A 19,997-nucleotide genomic window follows, 5' to 3' on the forward strand; every position below is an offset into this window, starting at 1 on the left:
TGGTTCAGCAATATTGAGACATTTCGTTGGTAATATTTTTTTGGTTGCTGCTTGCACTGCAGGTAAAGGTAGGCAAGGTCGCTTATTCGTGGGTAAAATATTCGTGGTCAGACCTCCAACCACGAAAACCACGAATATTTTGCCCCACGAAAATTACACGCTATACGGTATATGCAATGACTTTGTGTCCACCGGAATACTTTCATTTGGCGGTTTTAATTTGGTTCGGTAAAATTTACCAAATCGCTACATTTGCCAAAGTTTCCCAGTTGTACGGTAGCAGCTTGAAAACATAATTTGTCAACCTCTATAGAAGCGACCTCTGGCTTTAAATGTGTCTCCTTAAATCAAGCTGCAAGAGCCACTAGTTCGATTGAGCAGTGTCCGCTGTTATCCTTTTTTCTCTAAAATCTCAACGTGACCCCTCGCTTCGCTCGGAATTATCCATGCTTACATAATTATACCAAAGCCTACATGCATGTATGTGGAATTATCACTCCGAACACCAATCCTAGAAGCTACGTACAGTTACATGCATGTGTATGTATAATAATTATGGTTATAATTTCTATGGTTTTCTGGCTACAGAAAATGTGACACTCTCGTACTAGCTCCACCCTAACCTCCACAGGCAGACGGACTGCTCCTCTGTACCACGTCTGATGACAAGGCTCTCAAGATATTCGATGTTATTAATTTTGGTAATAAGCGCAATCATCTTCATACACAGCTGTTACAATACATGTATATAGCTGGGTGTGTAAAATATACAAAGTGCATGTACTAGCTGATCTTCACCCAGAATTATATACCATCATATAGCGAGTAATTTTCGTTGGTGCATGAACTAGTATTCTAAATAATTATTTGTAGTACAGCTCAGGATAGTGACGTAGAACCTATTGCCCAGAAGAATTTCGCAGTTCTAATTTTCTGGTTACTAAATACAATACGAACATTTCCACAAATAACCAGTATATATCTTAGACTAGAATTTGTATGTGGTGATAGTCGAAGGTATTCTTAACGGCTCACTTGGAGGGTCAATTGATTTTCTAAAGCATCCAATCTTAATACATTGGTCTTATACTTCTTATAATTCGGAAATGCGTCTTATGCATGCTGATCTAGTACATCTCTATTATTTACTTGTCCTAATAAATGCAGATGATCAACATGTTTCGACTGAAGTATGTGCCCACCCACTGTGTCTGGTTGTTCACTGGGGGAGCTGCTACACCTGCAGTGGCATGGTCAGTTAATTGAGTTAGTTTAATATATACGGTGTGTGACAGGTCTTGAAGGTGTGTCTGTAATGATTTTGTGTGCTGTAGAATGTGTGCTCAATGACATGTACAAAAGGTGGGGTTATAGATAATGTATTAGCTGTAACAACTATACATTTATGTAAGTTTTGTACACTGTACTTTTCATCTAACGTCTGCCCCCCTCCCTCCAGCTGTGAGCAGGGTCATCCGGTGATCCATGTTGTACGATGGGCGGGTGAAAACAAGGAAATAGCCGTTTTGGATAACCTCCACTCCTCACCTATCACGTTCATGGAGATACAGACATCACTAATCACTGTGCATTCAATATCATTAACTTTTCAAAACTTTAGCTTTTAGAGACCTGATAAACGTAGGAGAGTCTCAGGTACAATCCTCTGATGAAAAGGACAGTAAGTCCACGATATAATATTATATTTAATAGTCAGATTTTGTGCAGTTAAGGGCAAACTTTTTGAACGTGCATTTTCATATTCCAGTTTTGATCTCACAAGCAAGCATTCTAGTGAGGAATGACTGAACTGTCTGTAAAATATGCCAACCTGTTTGCAGGCATTTCTGCACTATCGCATCATTTAATTTTGTTTTATCCGTAAGAGGTCGTGAGAGAGCCATACACACACCAAGGTATAGTTGTAGTGATCAACTTTAAGCATGGGGCATGCATGTACATTTGCTTTGGTTGAAAAAAATACTAAACATGTATTACACAGGACAATAATTATCACAACACTTAAGTTTACTATACTCATTGTATGTTGCAACAACACATGCATGCAACTAAATTAACAGCTAAACAACAGAAAATTTATTTCGATAAGTGTTCTTCTAAAGTAACAACTTTGAAACTACAACTAGAGCATCCAAACTAAAAGCAATTTCTAAATAAGGTGATAGATATCACAACTATCCCAAATAACACTCATATGCAGTCAATAATCATTAGCCAGAATATACTTGAATGGTTACTTGTTGTAAGTATTATGACAATGTACAAGCAATTATTATTGCTCGTAGCTGTTGTTGTTTTAACAGCTACTGATGGAGACTTTGCTAACGAAACTGAAAATTGGAAAGAGGTAACAGTACTGTGCCAAGAGGTTGAATTCGTTGAATTTCTTCTTGAAAATATCAAGAACGAGACACGAGTAATTTTAGCAGATTGTGGAAAGAAAAACTTTGTTGTATCTTCTAACTTCAGAATTTCATCGATAGACAAACTTCGCATCCATGGAAGACAATCGAATCTCTCTAGAATACATTGCACGAACAACACAGCAATTATATTTACAGATGTCACGAACCTCCACTTGGAAAATTTTCACATACAAAACTGTGGTTGGAATGAAACGCATAATGGAGGATTAAAAATAACCAACTGTACAAATGTCACACTAAATGGAGTTACAATTGAGAACAGCTGGAGAACTGGTTTGATAATGATTAACGTTAGAGGCAACGTACTAATTGAGTACAGCAATTTCTTGAATAATGGCAGGCACCAAAGCAACTTAACACAGCAACTAATGAACAGCACTTACAATGACTTTCACGAGAGAGGAGGAGGTATGCAAGTAATGATAGGCGATGGTCAAGCAAATGGTTTCTTTACCATGAGGGAGTGTTACTTCTCAAACAACTTTGCCTCTCATGGAGGTGGCCTATTCTTAGTTATTCACGAAGCAGCTACACAAAATAACATAACAATTGAGAAAACAGTTTTCCAGAATAATCATTGTTACTATGGCGGTGGCGGTGGAGGAGTGCAAATTGGGTATGTACAAGAGGACGAAAATAACGACACAATCACAAACAACAGTGTTTTTTTTAAAGAATGTGATTTTTCTCAAAATACAGCCAGGTATGGAGGAGGTACAGCAGTTTTTTCTACATTTGGTTCTCTCGTATTCTCACAAAATGATGTTTTGACTTTCACTTCTTGCAATTGGACAAATAATTCAGCGATTCTTGGACTGGCAATGGACATTTCTGTAGCACCTTGGGAAACTTTCGTGTCACGGCGACACCTCCCCTCCCCCGTATTTATCGACTGTGTTTTCTATGGAAACGCTGACCTATCCACCAAAAATCACCATTCATTCTTAACAAAGACAGAGGTATCTTAGTCGTAACCAAATTCAGACTGGAGTTTAAAAATCGGATAGTTTTTTGTCAAAATTTAGGCTCTGCTATTGAAGCTACATCAGCAACATTGAACTTTCAATCCAATTCAAATGTGAAATTTATTGAAAACAATGGCCTTCATGGCGCTGCAATGAATTTGAAAGCATCAACAGAGGTATTCATTCGTGACAACTCATTCTTTTTGTTAAAACAACAATGCCACTTACAGTGGAGGCGCTATATATGTAGAATTTTCAGATAAACATTCATTTTTTACTTCAAAAAGATGCTTCTTTAGGTATGTTGGTGGGGAAGAGCCTAAAAATGTCACATTTGTATTTAAGAAGAACTTTGCGGGGGTAGATTCTTCGAGACCACATTCTCAGTTAAACAAAGAAAATGTTAGACATCGAGGTGATTCGATATTTGCTACTTCTGTTATACCTTGCTTTGAAAAATGCATTCAATCATTGCAAACTGATGTATCATTGCCTATAACTGATACTCTCAAATGTATTGGACAGTTTTCGTTTGATGAACTTGACACTAAACGAAGACAAATATCCACATCTCCACACCATTTTGCAGCCACAGAAACTACCAGTAGCTTTGAATACGATAATATGTGCTCAGTAATTGTCAATATCACAAACAATTGGATAAAGAGGAATCCCAACTATCAACCAGAAAGATTCAATCCATTTGAGGGACCACTTCATCTAATCCCTGGAAAATCAACGAAGATACCACTGCGGCTAATAGACGATTTATGCGGTGTGGTTTTCTTTATTGTACAAGTAAAAGTAGTGTCATCAGAAATGGACTCACTAATTATTCACGCCGCTCATTCGGTAGTCACAGACAATTCTTTAACTCTTTACAGAGAAGAAAATGACACAGGACACATATAACTTACAACTTTTGGAGTCCGAGCTATCAGCGTAACAATCAAAGTAAAAATCGACCAGTGTCCTCCCGGTTATATACGACACAGCGATAATGGATTAAAGGCATGTCGGTGCTCTAGTATCAACAGAATGAACTATCGTGGGATTGAGAGGTGTAATGAGAGTGAATTTAGAGCTTACGTAAAGCATGGATATTGGGTAGGGTATGTTGAAGATCCTAATGAGTTGAGTTTAGCTAGTGCTCTGTGCCCAAGAGGATTCTGCTCAAATAATACAGCCCCACCAAAAGAGCATTTACTACCAGCAAACATTAATTAGTGAGGATATAAGCCTGTACATTTGCAACGCTAACAGGACTGGTATGATTTGTGGATTATGCAAGGAGTACCATTCAGCCTACTATCATTCAACGTCTTTCTATTGTGGTAGTAACGATCTATGCCATCTGGGTTGGCTGTTTTATATTCTGTCCGAGATTATCCCCGTTACGACACTGTTTCTGGTAGTAATCGTATTTAACATTTCATTCACATCAAGGCCGCTAAATGGAGTCATCTTTTTCATCCAAATGATTGACACACTAAAGATAAATGCAGAGAATATTATTTGGTTTGACCGCCCATTGTATACCCTAGCTCAAGTTTATCAATTTGTTTTTCGGATGTTTAGTTTAAATTTTTTCTCAAACTGAGATTTGTCTTTTTGTCTCCTACAAAATGCTTCAGCTATGGATGTGCTAGCCCTCAAGTACATCACCATTATATACAGCCTCTTACTCGTTATCGGAACAGTCCTTTTACTAAAAATGTGTAACTTCAAGCTCTGTGGGAAATCTCCGCCTAGCCTCAAAGGTTCCATTATCCATGGTCTGTCTGGTTTTCTAGTAATGAGCTACTCAGAATGCACAAAAGTTTCTCTTATGATACTGACAAGATCAAAACTCAGTATTGGACCTGAAAAGGTTGACTATGTTGCTTTCTACAATGGAGATTATTCGTACATGGGACCTGAGCATTTGAAATATGCCATTCCAGCAATTATCTTCCTTCAAACCATGGTAGCAATACCTCCTCTGTTGCTACTCACCTACCCCTTGTGTTACAAGCTGTTTGCTCTGTTGAGGATAGAGGAATCGAAGTGTGTGCACATCACCTGCGAGATCGTCCCTCTAGAAAAAACCAATCCACTTTTCGATTCTATACAAGGAGCTTTCAAAGATCGCTATCGCTTTTTTGCTAGTCTCTACTTTCTCTATAGATTGTGTGCTCTACTATCCTTCACACTATCAAATACACTTACTACACACTACACACTAACTGGAGCGCTGCTGGTTTTCATGCTCACTATCCACGCTACATTTTGTCCATACAAAAAGAGGTGGCACAATTAATATTTTGGATGCTATATATATTGTTTTGCAACCTAATTATCATCAACACGATAACGCATATTACAACTACAGTTTCTCTTTTCTAAAAGTTAGCTCCTCTATTCTAGTAACAGGGATGATCAGTTTGCAATCCGTACTAATACTTCTCCCATTAGTCTACTTGATTGCCTTTACTATATATTCAATAGTGGTGAAAACAAAACCACTATGCACACTCAGATGTTGTAGGTCTGCTCAACAAAATACAGAGGACGATTCCGATATTATTTTGAAGATTTTTTGGATGAAAGGAACATTGAAAATTCAACAGACGACAACAATACTAGTGATTACACCTTACTGAAAAATGACTGTCACAGATAATGATAACCCTTTCCAGGTCAGCCGCACACAATCTGGAACAACCTGGAACAGTTCCATCACTTTAGTTTGCATCTGAGCCCAACCCACCAAATTAGCTTGATGTTACGCCGCCCCCAATGAAGTGGCTATGGCTTGTAGAGATGGGCGTGGGTCAATGGCTGTGCCACAAACTAACATCGATTTTATGCCTTGCTGCTGCCTCGATGGAAGTATGTGTGGCCTTTAAAAGCTGCACTCTGGTCAACTCTAAGCTGCTTAGCAAGCATGTAGACTATTGTAGAGCTTGTGTCTACTTGTGAAGTGCCTGTGTACACAAATGGCTTGCTGCTTCCTCTTCGAAAATATTCTATGGCTACAAAGATAGTCCAGAGGGTCTACCAATGGATACTACTCAGTCCTACATGCTGTAGAGCTTGTTTTAAACCTTTTTTAATTGAACAGCTCAGCAGAACTTCAAAGGATAATTGCATTCATGATACTATCCAATCTGCCACAGAATCCAATATCATGCAACATTCACAAGTTGATAGCACGCTCCCTCCCAGATTGTTGTTGTAAAATTTACAACAATTTGACCAGTAAAGGGATAAAGGATTAAATACTACAGTTTACGAACCTAAATGTTTATAGACTTCGGGCATTCACTAGTATACAAGGACCCCTATAGTACTTAGTGTGTAAACACATTACCATAATACACTGGACACCCAATTATGTTTACACTATAAAAAGTTGAATGTGAGTGCTGATTGAGATTGCATGCAGTCTAATCCACTGTATAATTATAATTATGCTCCAATGATATAGCTCATGCACTTCTTCCTATAATTATTACAGCTTCACTGTTCACGTATTTCGGTTGGTACTTGATATTTTATAAAAATTATAGTCCGAGGGAAAACCCCACCTTCTATGTGCCCTTTATCATGTTGCTTGCTCTAAATCTATAGATCTAGCTAGCTTAATTAGCAAAAGCAAAATCCAGCGCTATACTACAATAACTGCATGCTCTACATAATTATATTAATAGTGCTGGGATGAAGATAGCAATGAAGACTCATTAAGCATAGTTACACAAAACTACAAAAATACAAAACTACAAAAATAGACATTTAACTACTTGAGTGTACATACTACTTCGAGTGTACATAGAGTCTGAGTTGCTTGGCCACTTCGTCCTGTTCCAGTTGGCTCTCAAACACACCGGCCAGCCAGTCACCCACCGCTTGGGGTGGGGCGATCCCGGCATCCTTTAACCTCTCTCGTCCCTCGGGAGTGTTCAAGACAGAATCACGGTCTTGGCTGAATGAGAAGAGCTGCACTTCATGAGACGGCACATCACCAAGCTGCTCCCTGATCATCTGTGAACAAGGGGTGGGATTTGTCGGAAGCACATGAAAAAACAAATCTAAAACCTCAAAATTATAGTCCGAGGGAAAACCCCACCTTCTGAGTGCCCTTTATCATGTTGCTTGCTCTAAATCTATAGATCTAGCTAGCTTAATTAGCAAAAGCAAAAGCCAGCGCTATACTACAATAACTGCATGCTCTATATTAATAGTGCTGGGATGAAGATAGCAATGAAGACTCATTAAGCATACTCAAGCTGTTGAACATGTTATGGTATACTGTAATATCTAGCTAATTCGTCTGAACTCACTGAGCATTCCTCAGTGATTCTTTGTTTGATGTAGCTGGCGTCGGGGTGGGAGCCATCTTTGCCCATGTGCTCAGCGTAGAGCTTGTCAGCATAGGTGAGGCACACCAGTACAGGAACTGATTTGTCCTCCAGCATCTCAAGCCATTTCTTGGCTGACTGGGTGTGTGCTTTCCTGGAGGGTGACAACGTTGTAAATTATAACGATATATTAATTTGTCACTGTTTCTACTAGACTACATGTAGTCTAATTAGCAAAATGTAATGACACTGTGGTGGGATCAACTTTAATTCAGCATGCCTGGCCAATTGCAGTTGTAATAGTTCTGTTACGTAGTAAAATGAGTATTTATAGAGCAATCAGTCAAAAATGAAGCACATGCAGTAGTAAACACCCGCCTAAAAATATATCTGGACGCACTGGTAAGACAAAAGTCAAAGAAGATGGAACGCTTACATTGATCTCAGTATAATTATGTGTGGCAGATAATAATTAAATTAACCTGTAGTCCACTACGAAGATGACCACTTGTGCGAGGGCCAGGAGGAGCTCACATAGGTCAGGAATAGTGTCATCTCTGTCATCCACACCAGGGAAGTCGATCACGTCCATTCCATCAATCACACCCTCAAGATTGTATAGGAACGGGATTGTGGTACGCTTGACAGCTGTGGTACCAACTGGGACCTACATGAGAAGCAAAAGCAGTAATGCATGACGTGTGCGCATACAAGCAAAAAATTGGCCACAGTTAAGTTAGCATAAAACACATCTACATGATATATACCTCAATGTTGAAGAGGGTGCTAACGAGGAGGGACTTCCTCGAGTTGACGAGCCCCACCACGCCCACAGTTGTGTACTTGGCCAGCTCCTCCCTCAGATTGTGTATCATGAGAGCCCACTTAATCCAGCAGGCTATCAGAGAGCGATGTGTGGGAACAACCAGAGAAAGGACGTCTTCTTTGAAGAGCTTGTCCCAGTCTCGTACAAATACTTCGAGAGGGGTCGATTCGCTGATGTTTAGCTTCTTGCAGAGCTCAATAAGTTGGCGTTCGAGTGAGTAGCTGATGTAGTGAGTGTTGCAACTGACTGTCTTGTCCATTCCCTGAATCAAAAACTGGAGCTTGCCAGCATAGTTGTGATCAGCAGTGGTTGTCTTCTCAGCAAAGATGCCTCTAATGTACTCCTTGACTTGCACCAGAAGAGATCCGGAAGGAATTGAGTGAATGACTGCATTCATGTCACCTAAGGAGAGACTGAACATTGCCCATACACCAACAGCGGCAGCATTCACAAGAGCACCTAGTGCCTTAGCTGTGTTGAACTCAGACTTGACTAAAGGAACTTTGATTTGATTTTCCATGAACGCCCCCAAAAGGTATGTGCACATTTTAAGATCCTTAGAGCGAATGTAGTTAACTAAGTCTAACATCTTTGAGTTGTACAGTTGGGAGAGCCTCTGTCGTTGGTCTTCTTTCAAACTTGTATCACTTGAATCACTGATTGATTGCTGTGATAGCTGTGATAGCTTCTTTCGACTAACAACAAGAATTTCTAATGGTGATCTTTCTTGAGAATCCAGAGTTGGGTAGATCATACCGAGCTTTAAATCATTGATAGCATTTATCTGTTCATAATTTTGGGTATTCCTTGATACTCTGCCAGACAATAATAGTATGCGAGACAATAGCTGGAGATTAGGGTGACTTGGTAAAATGGTTTGCAAATATTCATGTGCATCACTTTGGGTAAATTTTGTCCCACCCTGATAGTAGTGCGCTTGATGGGACTGTTTTGCGTAGAAAGCTTCCCTGTCAATAATTTTATTGACAGTAGTGGCACCAGTAGCTCGAGAGGTTTGCTTAGCATACTTCTGGTAGTGTGCACGAGCTGTTTCTCTCGTCACAGTTTTACCTGATACGAACTGCTTCCAGTTAAGATACTGATCTTCATTTGAATTAAGTTTTTTAGGCTGACCTGTGGTAAGAGTTTGAGCAACCCAAAAAGCACTTTCACCACCTGTTAACAACAGAAGGGAAGGAGGAAGATCGAGCTGAGAAGACTCCAAAAGGCTACAACATCTGGTCATAATCTCTAGATCATCAGATATGGCAATTGTATGAAAAATGCTCTCAATAGGAACAACAGAAACTATCTGCTCCAAGAAATGTTTAACTGTGTTGAATCGATGAGAGAACACCTTCAACTTGGTTGTGTGAGGGTGCTGTTCCAGCAGAGTACTTAGATATGCTGTCTCGATCAGCTCCGAGGGAGTGAGTTTAGCAAGCTGCTCTTGTCGAAAGGTGAAATGAAATACCTATTTATGAGAAGATTAAGTAAGTCAACGGTTGTCAAAAACATAAGGAATGCAAAAATAAACGACTCTCAACTGGTTGGTTAGATACGTGCAACAACCAAAGACAGTAGATTTTTTTTTTACATAGTTTGTTGCATATCTTTTGAAGTTTAGGTGATATGAGTGCAGGTACTGAAAGTTCAACTATTGGCGCTTCCATTGGACCACCACCTGTTACATCATATGACATCATCAATATAAAATGGCTGTCTGAAGATGTGTACTTCTGAAAATATGTTAGGAATAGAAGTAGCTTATTTCTTTGAGTTAAGATCTGAAATGTGTTGTGTATGAACTTGAGGATATTGCTCATCTTTTGAGCTTCAACGGAAGTCTGGGCTACTAGTAAGTTCTGAGAAATACTGCATTTTGTTATTTTTTGGTGGCAAATAATTATGTTAGGAATACAACGTTCGATTTTATGCTACCGTAAGACCTCGATTTAAGGCGACACTTTTAAATAATTACGTTTTGCGAAAGTAGAGTTTTAATGTACACAAAAAAAATGAATTTATATGGTGCTATAATATGGGCGAAATGTCCAAGTGTCGCATATTTAGAGGGTCGCCTTAAATAGAGGTTTTACGGTAGTTAATTAAGGTCTGATTTTTGAGAAGCATGTACTACAATAGTATACTTTCATTTGTACTAACTTACTTACAGGAGCTAGACAAGACTAGTCTTTTCTTTGCTAGAGCAGCCCTTCTTGTCAAAAATGGTGATTTTGCTCCGTTTTACTGATATTTGCTACATCCAAGCTCATGTGATGTCTACCTGCAACTACCCAGTTGGTGTTGGTCATTCTGTATCACAGAGGCGTGGCAATTGAGCTTACTACGTAGCCAAATCATCAATGAAAATCACTGTTTTTGACAAGATGGGCCGCTCTAGCAAAAAAGAGACTAGCCTAACTCCTGTAAGTTAGTACAGATGAAAAGTACACTATTGTAGTACATGCGGCTCAAAAATCAGACCTTAACTAACATAAACTCAAAAGTTGTATTCCTAACATACTTTCCAAAGAAGCAACAAAATGCAGTATTTCTCGGAACTTACTAGTAGCCCAGATTTCCGTTGAAGCTTAAAAGTTAAACAATATATAGACAAGTTCATACACAACAAATTTCAGATCTTAACTCAAGCTACTTCTGTTCCTAACGGATTTTCAGAGGTACACATCTTCAGACAGCCATTTAGCGCCAATAGTTGAACTTTCAGTACCTGCACTCAAATAGATCATATCACTTTTACTTTAGAAGATAAGCCACAAAATATAAAAATGTTCACCCCCAAAAAAATCTACTCTCTTTGGTTGTTGCACTGTACAGGATTTAAAATTATAAACGAAAACATTGTCTTTTGAAAACTGTGTTGATACAGCTAAGGCCACTGTTAGTTACATACTTGTTTCAGATCAACCTCCCTCCTCGGTTTTGCTCACCTCCTCAATTAAGTCATTATTGCTGATGTCAGCCATTATTTGAGGTCAAAGTCTTTTTGTTTGCTGACATTGCATTATTTTACCATGTGCAAGTTGCATTGTGCACCAAAAATCCAGTGCGTAAAAAAATTGTTTTCTATTTTTATGTTCAGACTCCGTCTTTTTGTCACTTAAAAAAACAGGATATGACGTCATCAAATAATGGTATAATGGGTAATGAAGACCTCCCTCCCTCATCGGGTTGAGCTCAGAGGAGGTTGGACACGAAGCCAAAAAGTTAATAATGACGTAGTCTTTATTAAAATATTAACATTCTTGAACCTTGAACCTACTTTTATCAAGCTCTTTTCTAGCCAGCAGGCCACCTTTTCATTCTGGAAACAAGAGCATACTTAGATGATGATATAGCTGAGCTATACATTCACTCTACAGCACGGTAGCTCCTACTTTATAAAGGTCAGAGGTCAGTTTGACATGACAGAACTACGACCTTTGTGAGAGGTCACCCCTTTTAGGCACTGCACGATTTCTCTGGAGGGGCGCAGTAGCTAAAAGTTAACTAATTTGCAGCAGCAGTAACATGAAGGGGCTACTTTATCACAAGAATCAGGGCGCGATGTGCAGTCAAACTTGCAAATTTACTGCACAAAACATAAGCTCACGTGATGATTCATTAGTGACCTTTTGACCCTGTCCACCCTCCTCTGGGTTGAGCTAGTATTCTCATCTGAAACAAGTATGCAACTAACAGTAGCCTAATCTATATAGTGCTGATAAGAAACATGCATGATATACTGATTATACATGCATGCAGCCAGGGTTTTATGGGTTAGGAGGAAAATTCTCTCGTAACTCGATCCCCTTCACACCAGTTTGCAATTAAAACTTGTCTAGAGAGGGTCTACCATACTACTATACAGTTTAAAAATTGCATTCAAATTTCAAATACTGTATTACTAGAATGTTTTGCGAGCATCAAACATTTGCGAACTTTGCGAGGGTTGATCAATTCGCAACAATTAAATCCGCAAAACCTAAATTATTACTAGTAAAATACACATGATCCTTTCCAGAACGCAATAGTTAGATCGCAAAGGGTCAAATTTTCTGCTGATTTAGCTCATTCGCAAAGGTTTTTCACCCGCAAAATATTCTAGTAATACGGTACTCTTTCCCCCTATAACTAACAATCTTAGACTCTATAGATTACAGCGTGTATAACCCTAAACTGTATTCTATACAACAAACCTTTCGTGAGACTTGTACTTGACCGTCTTTCACTGGATTGGAGAACTGACTAGAAAGTGCTGCTTTAACATGATCAGCATCCATGACGATCCTCGTATCATTTTCAGCATCATAGTTAAACTGCAGTGAGTGCTGACTGGTGTCTTTGGCACAGACCTTCGTCTTGTATTGAGCAACTTGAATATGGTAACAGAACCACAGGTTGTTGCCATTCACTGTCACCGAAACCTCTCTACCATGGCGACGGAAATCGACAGATGTGATTGATGGTGTTACGACATTTAGATTTTGTAGTGGTGAGCCAGGTTTAGGTGGTTGCTTGATGTAGCTCCTGAAGACAGCTTGTTGGTAAGATTCGGCATTATGCTGAAGTGAATTCGAAAAATAAGCACATGTAATTAATGAAAGCACAGTGGAGGCGCAAAGCTTTATGTCATGAATTAAACATACTTATGTACACACTGTACCTGTACTTTGATAATTACATAATTTTAATTATGCATCAGAGAATGGTGCAAAAGAGTGCATATGGGAAATGATCGACCATGATTACTGCTAATTTAAAAGAGGATGGAGTGCATATGGGAAATGATCGACAATGATTATTGCTAATTTAAAAGAGGATACCAAAACAGTGGCCAGGGGGAAGGAACTACAGTGGAACCTCCACCTCCAAAGAGCAACCACATGCTATACAACGGCCAAGAGCTTAGGTCCGGATTGAAACTACAATGACTTCAATGTAAAGCAACCTCTCAGGAGCGACTACCTCTCTACTTTGTATAACGAGCAGCTTTCTAGTCCCCCAATCAGCTTTAGCAATGGAACCAGAACGGACAGCCACACCCAGAATTAACAGAAAATTATTGCTGAGATAACATTCTTTTGCACAATCGTGAAAACCTAGCTGTATAGCTTGTCCCTATACAGCTTTTTCAAAGCTTGTATGTGCTAAAGAAGCAGTTAGCAAAGCTCCAAGATTCATTTGCAGCAAGAAACAGCAAGAAATGGCTCAGAGCATACATAGCTGGCAATCGAAACCCCCAAGGAAGACCACCTCTCTGTAACGGCCAAAAGGCTGTTCCCCATGCAATGTGTCCTTTTATGGAGGTTCCACTGTATTAATACAAAAACTGCTATAGCTGATAGCTGTATATCAAAGCCATAATAACGAGTGCTGGAAGCTGCGCTGTGCTAATGCCTCTCGCCATGTTTTGCTTTCGCTCAAAAATTGTTAAGAGTTTTAGAAGACGTAATTATAGTTTACTTTGTATATAATGTTACGTTATTATTATGCCTCGAGGCTGATAGTCAGAAAAGAGCTGCAAAAGCTGCAACGTACACTGCTAGCCTTCAACCTATATCGTTATTTTAGAGACAAATCGGCCTGGCAACAGCCCTTTATCCCACCCCTTTTTTATTGACAAGAAATGCAATATAGATCTATACATGCTTTTCTATCCTCTGGCTTCTATATATCCTTGAAGATCTCAATCATCAGGCCATCAGATAGACTTCTATAATGACTGTGTGGTTCAGTGTCAACAATAATTGCATGCATAACATTATACACTCTAATATGATTTTCCAGTAGGCTACAATCGAGGCTAGGGAGTGGCTACATTTACCTCTATTTAGGATGCGACATTAAAAAATAATTGTCAACGCAGCTGTCGCTACTTTTAGAGGTCAGAAAATTGCCTGAGCTCGAGGATGTCGCATATACTTGGAGGGTTGCCTTAAATCGAGGTCTTACGGTAGGTAAGGTAGGTAAGGTAGTAGTTTACGGTAGGTAGTTTAAGTAGTAGCTAGTTAGCTACTACCTAAAAGTTACTTTCTTCACTAAAATAGTCAACAAGTCATGTGGCATTTAGTTACTGCACATGTTCAAACGCTTCATTCTGGGTGTGCATATAATCATAGATATAAGAAGGGAGAGGGATGGGAAACGGAGCACGTGCGCACAATCACTTCTGTGTAATGCCAGAAGTTGATCCGTGTTTCGCCTCTAGACACCCCGCCAACCCAGCGGGAAATGTTATTACTATATCATTCACAGTTCCCCATTGGGACTCTTAGTCCTGTGCTGAGCATCCACGCCTACTGTGCATTATATAGAAGTGTTGTGTATCTCACCAAGAGCTTGAAAGCTTTCAAAGGCAGTTTTTTGAGTGTTGTATTATCGTTTCGGCTCTATCTAGTGGCTTTGTGTACCTTCTACAAGGAGAGGCTGTGACTATACAGCCCAAAATATTAATGATCCTCTCTTTCTTAAGTAACTGGGCATTGTATACAAGTAAAATCAAAGCCACTTAGCTTAGGTTGGTAAGTAATGTTCATTTTTGTACGGTGGCCCTGAAGGTCACTCAGCAGTTGTGTTCTCAACTTGGTGTTCTGCACTTGAGCTTCGCTAGTTGAGCCTTGCGCTAGTTGAGTGATCGCTAGTTGAGCTTCGCTAGTTGAGCCTTCGCTAGTTGAGACTTCGCTAGTTGAGTCTTCGATAGTTGACGACCTTTGACCTATGGGTGTGGTTTGATGCACTAAAGGTACGTACGTACGTACATGCAGGCAAGTGGCAAGATCCAAGCTTTACAATGACAGTATACAGCACTACAGTATATTTATCAAGAGATATAGATATAGACAACAACTAGAGCTACAAGACAAGTTGTACAGAAATACAGGCCAGAAATTATGGCCTGGGCATATTAATATTACATGTTCTGTTTTGTGAAGTTAGTGAAAGAATAATTATTACTCAAAGAAGAATATTACTCAAAGAAGTACTCATGACAATGTACGTGAGGGCAACTCAATAAATATTCAATAAACAAAAGAGCAAATGATTTGACTGATGAAGATGTGTATCAGGTTGCACAATGAATACCAGATGAGATAGATCTACAGGTTCACTATAGTTAAACTCTTCTTACTTCACTTCAGTGGCTAGCCAGCTAGCTATTCTTGATCTTGCAAGCTATTTCTCATTAATATGGTCTCGCTTGCTAGGTAGCTGCAGTTACCAACAAACCACACCCATAGGTCAAAGGTCGTAAACTATCGAAGACTCAACTATAGCGAAGGCTCAACTAGCGATCACTCAACTAGCGATCACTCAACTAGCGAAGGCTCAACTAGCGAAGACTCAACTAGCGAAGACTCAACTAGCAAAGGCTCAACTAGCGATCGCTAGTTGTAGCGATCACTCAACTAGCGATCACTCAACTAGCAATCACTCAACTAGTGAAAACTCAACTAGCGAAGGCTCAACTAGCGAAGACTCAACTAGCGAAGACTCAACTATAGAGAAGGCTCAACTAGCGATCACTCAACTAGCGGAGGCTCAACTAGCAAAGCTCAAGTGCAGAACACCAAGTTGAGAACACAACTGCTGAGTGACCTTCAGGGCCACCGAATTTTTGTCATAGTAAGCTGGTTTTGAAAAGCAGACTTTTTGTGTACCCATTTAGAAATTTATATCAATGATTGAATGTAGGTAAATGTCTCTTTGTATTCATTGATAGTTGGTTCATCGTATCGGCACAGTAATTTACGATAGAACTTTGCTACATTTTCATAATTCTCTATCATGTCCGTGACTGTATTGGAATACTCAACGGTACAGACAGAGCTCCTCTCAAGAATTTGCCTGTCCAAACTGCTTTTTACTGCTTGGAGGGGTCTCACTAACTGTTGATACCTTGTTGTGACTGTTCCACTAGCCATTGCTAATACATGGAGCTCAGTACCTAGTTTATAGCCTAGTACTAGCTAGAAGCATGGGCTGGAGGAAATAAAGAAGAAAACATTGACCGAAACGCGGATCCTCAATGTTATTTACGTAGCATTTCCCATCCCTCTCCATTCTTATATCTATGGTAAAGTCGAGTCAAAATACCCTGCATGATGCAAGAATTAACTCAAAGCAAAAGAGGGGAAGGGCGTTTATTCAAGATGTCATTTTCGGATGTCTCTGTGATGAGAGCTGACTCGTAAGCTAGCTAGAACGTGAGCAACAAACAAGGTAAGCAGGCAACCCTAACTGGATCTATTATGCAAAATACAACTTCATATTAACATTCATATTGCAGGAAATGGAACAAAAGGGTCCAAGTTCACCTCTCAGCATGATCAAACAATTAAGGTACCTGTCTTTTCAGATGGATATATCACCATGCAGCTATAATTATAGCTACCATGCACTGTATAGTACAAGCTATAGCTATAGCAATAAACGAAATTAGCTGAATCAATTCTAAATGTTCACTATAATAATTATGATAACGAAGTGATATTATCACTTCGCATAATTGGAAAAAAGTGCTTCAATTCGAGACAAAAATCTGCAGTTGAGTATGCGCTTAAAATAAAGATACGGAAACTGTATACGAACTTACCAGAACGAGCTAGGGTTACCAATTGGCTTGTCTCTATTATGTGTTTGTCCCAATATACGATAATGTATTTTATATTCGGTGGCATCAGTGATGCCTGTCTGTCAGCCACAACTTATTATGTCATCACCTACTGTAAAGCTTGAATATAATAAATTATTCTAGTGCTGAGCTATAACTAACTATAAGTATAGAGTATACGTAGCAACACTTCATGGAAAAATTTTGCTATGCACTATTCTGCAAATGGCATTCTATAGATTGCATAAATTCAATAAAACGTGGCTAGAAGCCTATATAATTACAATTGTATATAGAAACTCTTTTGCACGAATATCGGTGCACACCGAGGCACAATTAGGCACAATTATATGCATGCACTTATGCACTAGTTGTTTTTTTACCTTTATAAACATCTCAAAAGAAAGTTGATCGATAGAAGGAAGAGAAGCAAACTCGTAGAATGCAGTCAATTCTTGACTTTCAAGATTCTTGAACACCAGACCTTTAGAAGGATCCATCAAAACTGAGTATACATCTCCTATAGTTGTCAGCTTAGGTAGGCGGGCCAGAAACTGTGGAAGAGCTTTGCCCAGTACAGACTTAATGGAAGCAAGTGCATTCGGTGCATCCAAATCGGTACCCTGTAAAGTGCATCATTCACAGCATTGCGTTAAGGGCTTAGCAAACCTTAGAGTTACCACTGTCCTGGAAAATACCAAAGTTGCATGTTAAATCTGAGGTGAAACTTCCTTGGAAATTCTGCAAAAAGGTATCTATTTGTGCTATGCAGTATAACTTTATTACCTCCAGTGATTTCCGAAGACTGGGGAGCAGCACCTCAGAACCCACCTCCTCACAACGGGGGTCCAAAAACATGCACAATTTGGGGATGGGGTCAGAGTCCAACATAATTGAATGGACAGTGCTCCCAAACTGAGGGGTCTCTTCCATTGCCATGGTAACCACAGGGAGGGTGATCATTGGGGCACCTAGTGTGATGCAGGCAACATTCTCTTGCAAAGATTCCACACTGAGGAGTGGCTCTCTCCACATCCTAGCAGCCACTGCTTTGGCCAGTAGACCCCCAAATGAGAAACCTATAGGAAGTACATGATTTGTTGTAATGTTGAACAATGCCTCTGAAAATATGTGGCGTGTCAGACAGTAGAAGATTTTACAACAAGTGAAACAGGTTTACCACTGCTATTACCATGCATACCTGTGAATACAATTCGATATCCGTCGTGCAATTGACGAACAAAGAATCGCAGTGGAATCCTATCACTTTGTATCTGAATTCCTGTGTATACAAATTTTGTAAAATTTAGTGTTATAGCCCATCAGAATGTACGTACCTTGTTCAAAAGAAGTGAATTTCTTCATCCAGTCTGAGAGGAATGGCTCACTCCGGAAAGCAACATAGAACACTTTTTCCTGTCTAGCGATGAGGTAGCGATCGACATCTTCTCTGTCTTGTGATCGAGAGAGTGACGCTTCTTCGAGGGAGTGCTCAGGAAACCTCTTGTTGAAGAAATCTTTGTAGTCGGCAACAGTGCAAGTGCTAGTGGCTAGACTACACAAGCAAGCATGGTAGACAATATCTTTACTGAAGAGTGGTAAAACCTCTTCTTTAATGGGGAGTTTTTGCTCCTCTAGAGGCTGGCTTGCCTCTTTATCTAATAAACCAATTTCTCTCAAAGCCCATTCGTAAATGCTGTTGTCTACAAGCAGGTCACAGCTATACATCTTAGCAAGGACTTTCCTGACACTGTCGGGCCCAATTCCAGATTTCAACGTGTCCTTTATAAAGCCGAGCAAGGCTCTTTTTACACACCGTACATTCTGTTGCTCATCCTCTTCAGAATCTATTAGAAGTGTCTTAATTGATTCCAACTGTTTTCGCAGTTTCTGTGAAAGAGCCTCAAGGAGGTGAGAATTGCCTGCAAAGGATGAAACCAACACATATAGATTACTTTGTGCAACAGGGGGTGGTGATATACCTTCCTCTGCCAGCAATACATCTTTGGCACTTGATTCATCTAAAAGAAGAACACAATAATTGATACAGAGGATTTCAGGTTGGTTGGCAGAAGTTAAAAGTTGAAGTGCACGCAACCATGTCCACATACTGTGTGTTTCTCCCTACTAATGTAATTAGTGGTCATGGTTGACTGCACTTCAACGTTTAATGTCAGCTTACGATTTAAAATGTGATCCTTCGCTATGGCAATAGCATGTGCTTTGTTGTTTCCACCAGCAGAATGCTCTACTGCTTTGATTATCTTCAGCCATGTTGGCTCTCCGTGCTTTTTGGTGTCATAGCCCATACGCACATACTCTGCTACTGTGTCAGCTAAACAATCCTGAACATCTCCCTTGTGTGTGCTCTCGAACTCATCCAACTTGTTACGCCTTATCCTGAGAGCTGTTCCAATAGCCTTCCATTTTGCGGCAACAGGAGAGAGAGCTTCAATTACGTCAAACATGTCCTCCTCCCCTGTGCATAGAGCCACGGAGCAGTCAGTACATTATCAGCGACACCAAACAATATTAAGGAAACCATTCATTATTATTAAATCATCATGTTCATCTTCACTTACCAAGTGTTTTGTTATCCACTGCTGAAAGATCTGTAGCTTCGGCTGTAGCTGCTAAAGGAACAAATTAGTAAGAGAAAGAATAGCTATTACAGACTTACCTTCAGTCATGGTTAAGTTTCTGTGATCACAGTACAGATAGATGTATGCTGTGATAAATACGCCCAGTTTTGTAGAAGTGGGCGTGTGCAGTAAGTTTTGTCAAAGAGGTGTGTGCCAGGGC

General features: G+C 39.7%; 2 protein-coding genes across 3 annotated transcripts; one reads left to right on the plus strand and one right to left on the minus strand.

Annotated features, from left to right (window-relative positions):
• Positions 1–2,158: 2,158 nt before the first annotated feature.
• LOC135334595 (uncharacterized) lies at positions 2,159–6,776 on the plus strand. Its single transcript, XM_064529839.1, has one exon. The coding sequence runs from the start codon at positions 5,049–5,051 to the stop codon at positions 5,709–5,711; it is 663 nt and encodes a 220-aa protein (XP_064385909.1). The 5' UTR covers positions 2,159–5,048; the 3' UTR covers positions 5,712–6,776.
• A 336-nt stretch (positions 6,777–7,112) lies between these two features.
• LOC135334543 (uncharacterized) lies at positions 7,113–19,994 on the minus strand. 2 transcript variants are annotated; one of them, XM_064529766.1, is made up of 14 exons: positions 19,876–19,994; positions 19,778–19,825; positions 19,378–19,674; positions 19,178–19,216; positions 18,533–19,117; positions 18,397–18,477; positions 17,982–18,274; positions 17,865–17,936; positions 17,579–17,818; positions 12,781–13,146; positions 8,520–10,052; positions 8,235–8,419; positions 7,735–7,906; positions 7,113–7,435 (listed from the first exon to the last, which is right to left on the minus strand). In XM_064529766.1, the coding sequence occupies exons 1-14, from the start codon at positions 19,883–19,885 to the stop codon at positions 7,208–7,210; spliced, it is 4,149 nt and encodes a 1,382-aa protein (XP_064385836.1). In that variant the 5' UTR covers positions 19,886–19,994; the 3' UTR covers positions 7,113–7,207. The 2 variants fall into 2 exon arrangements, with proteins under 2 accessions (XP_064385836.1, XP_064385835.1); XM_064529765.1 differs by having other exon boundaries at positions 19,778–19,828.
• Between the last annotated feature and the right edge of the window lie 3 nt (positions 19,995–19,997).

Source organism: Halichondria panicea, chromosome 4 (genome assembly GCF_963675165.1).
Source record: "Halichondria panicea chromosome 4, odHalPani1.1, whole genome shotgun sequence".
Lineage (NCBI taxonomy): Eukaryota > Metazoa > Porifera > Demospongiae > Suberitida > Halichondriidae > Halichondria > Halichondria panicea.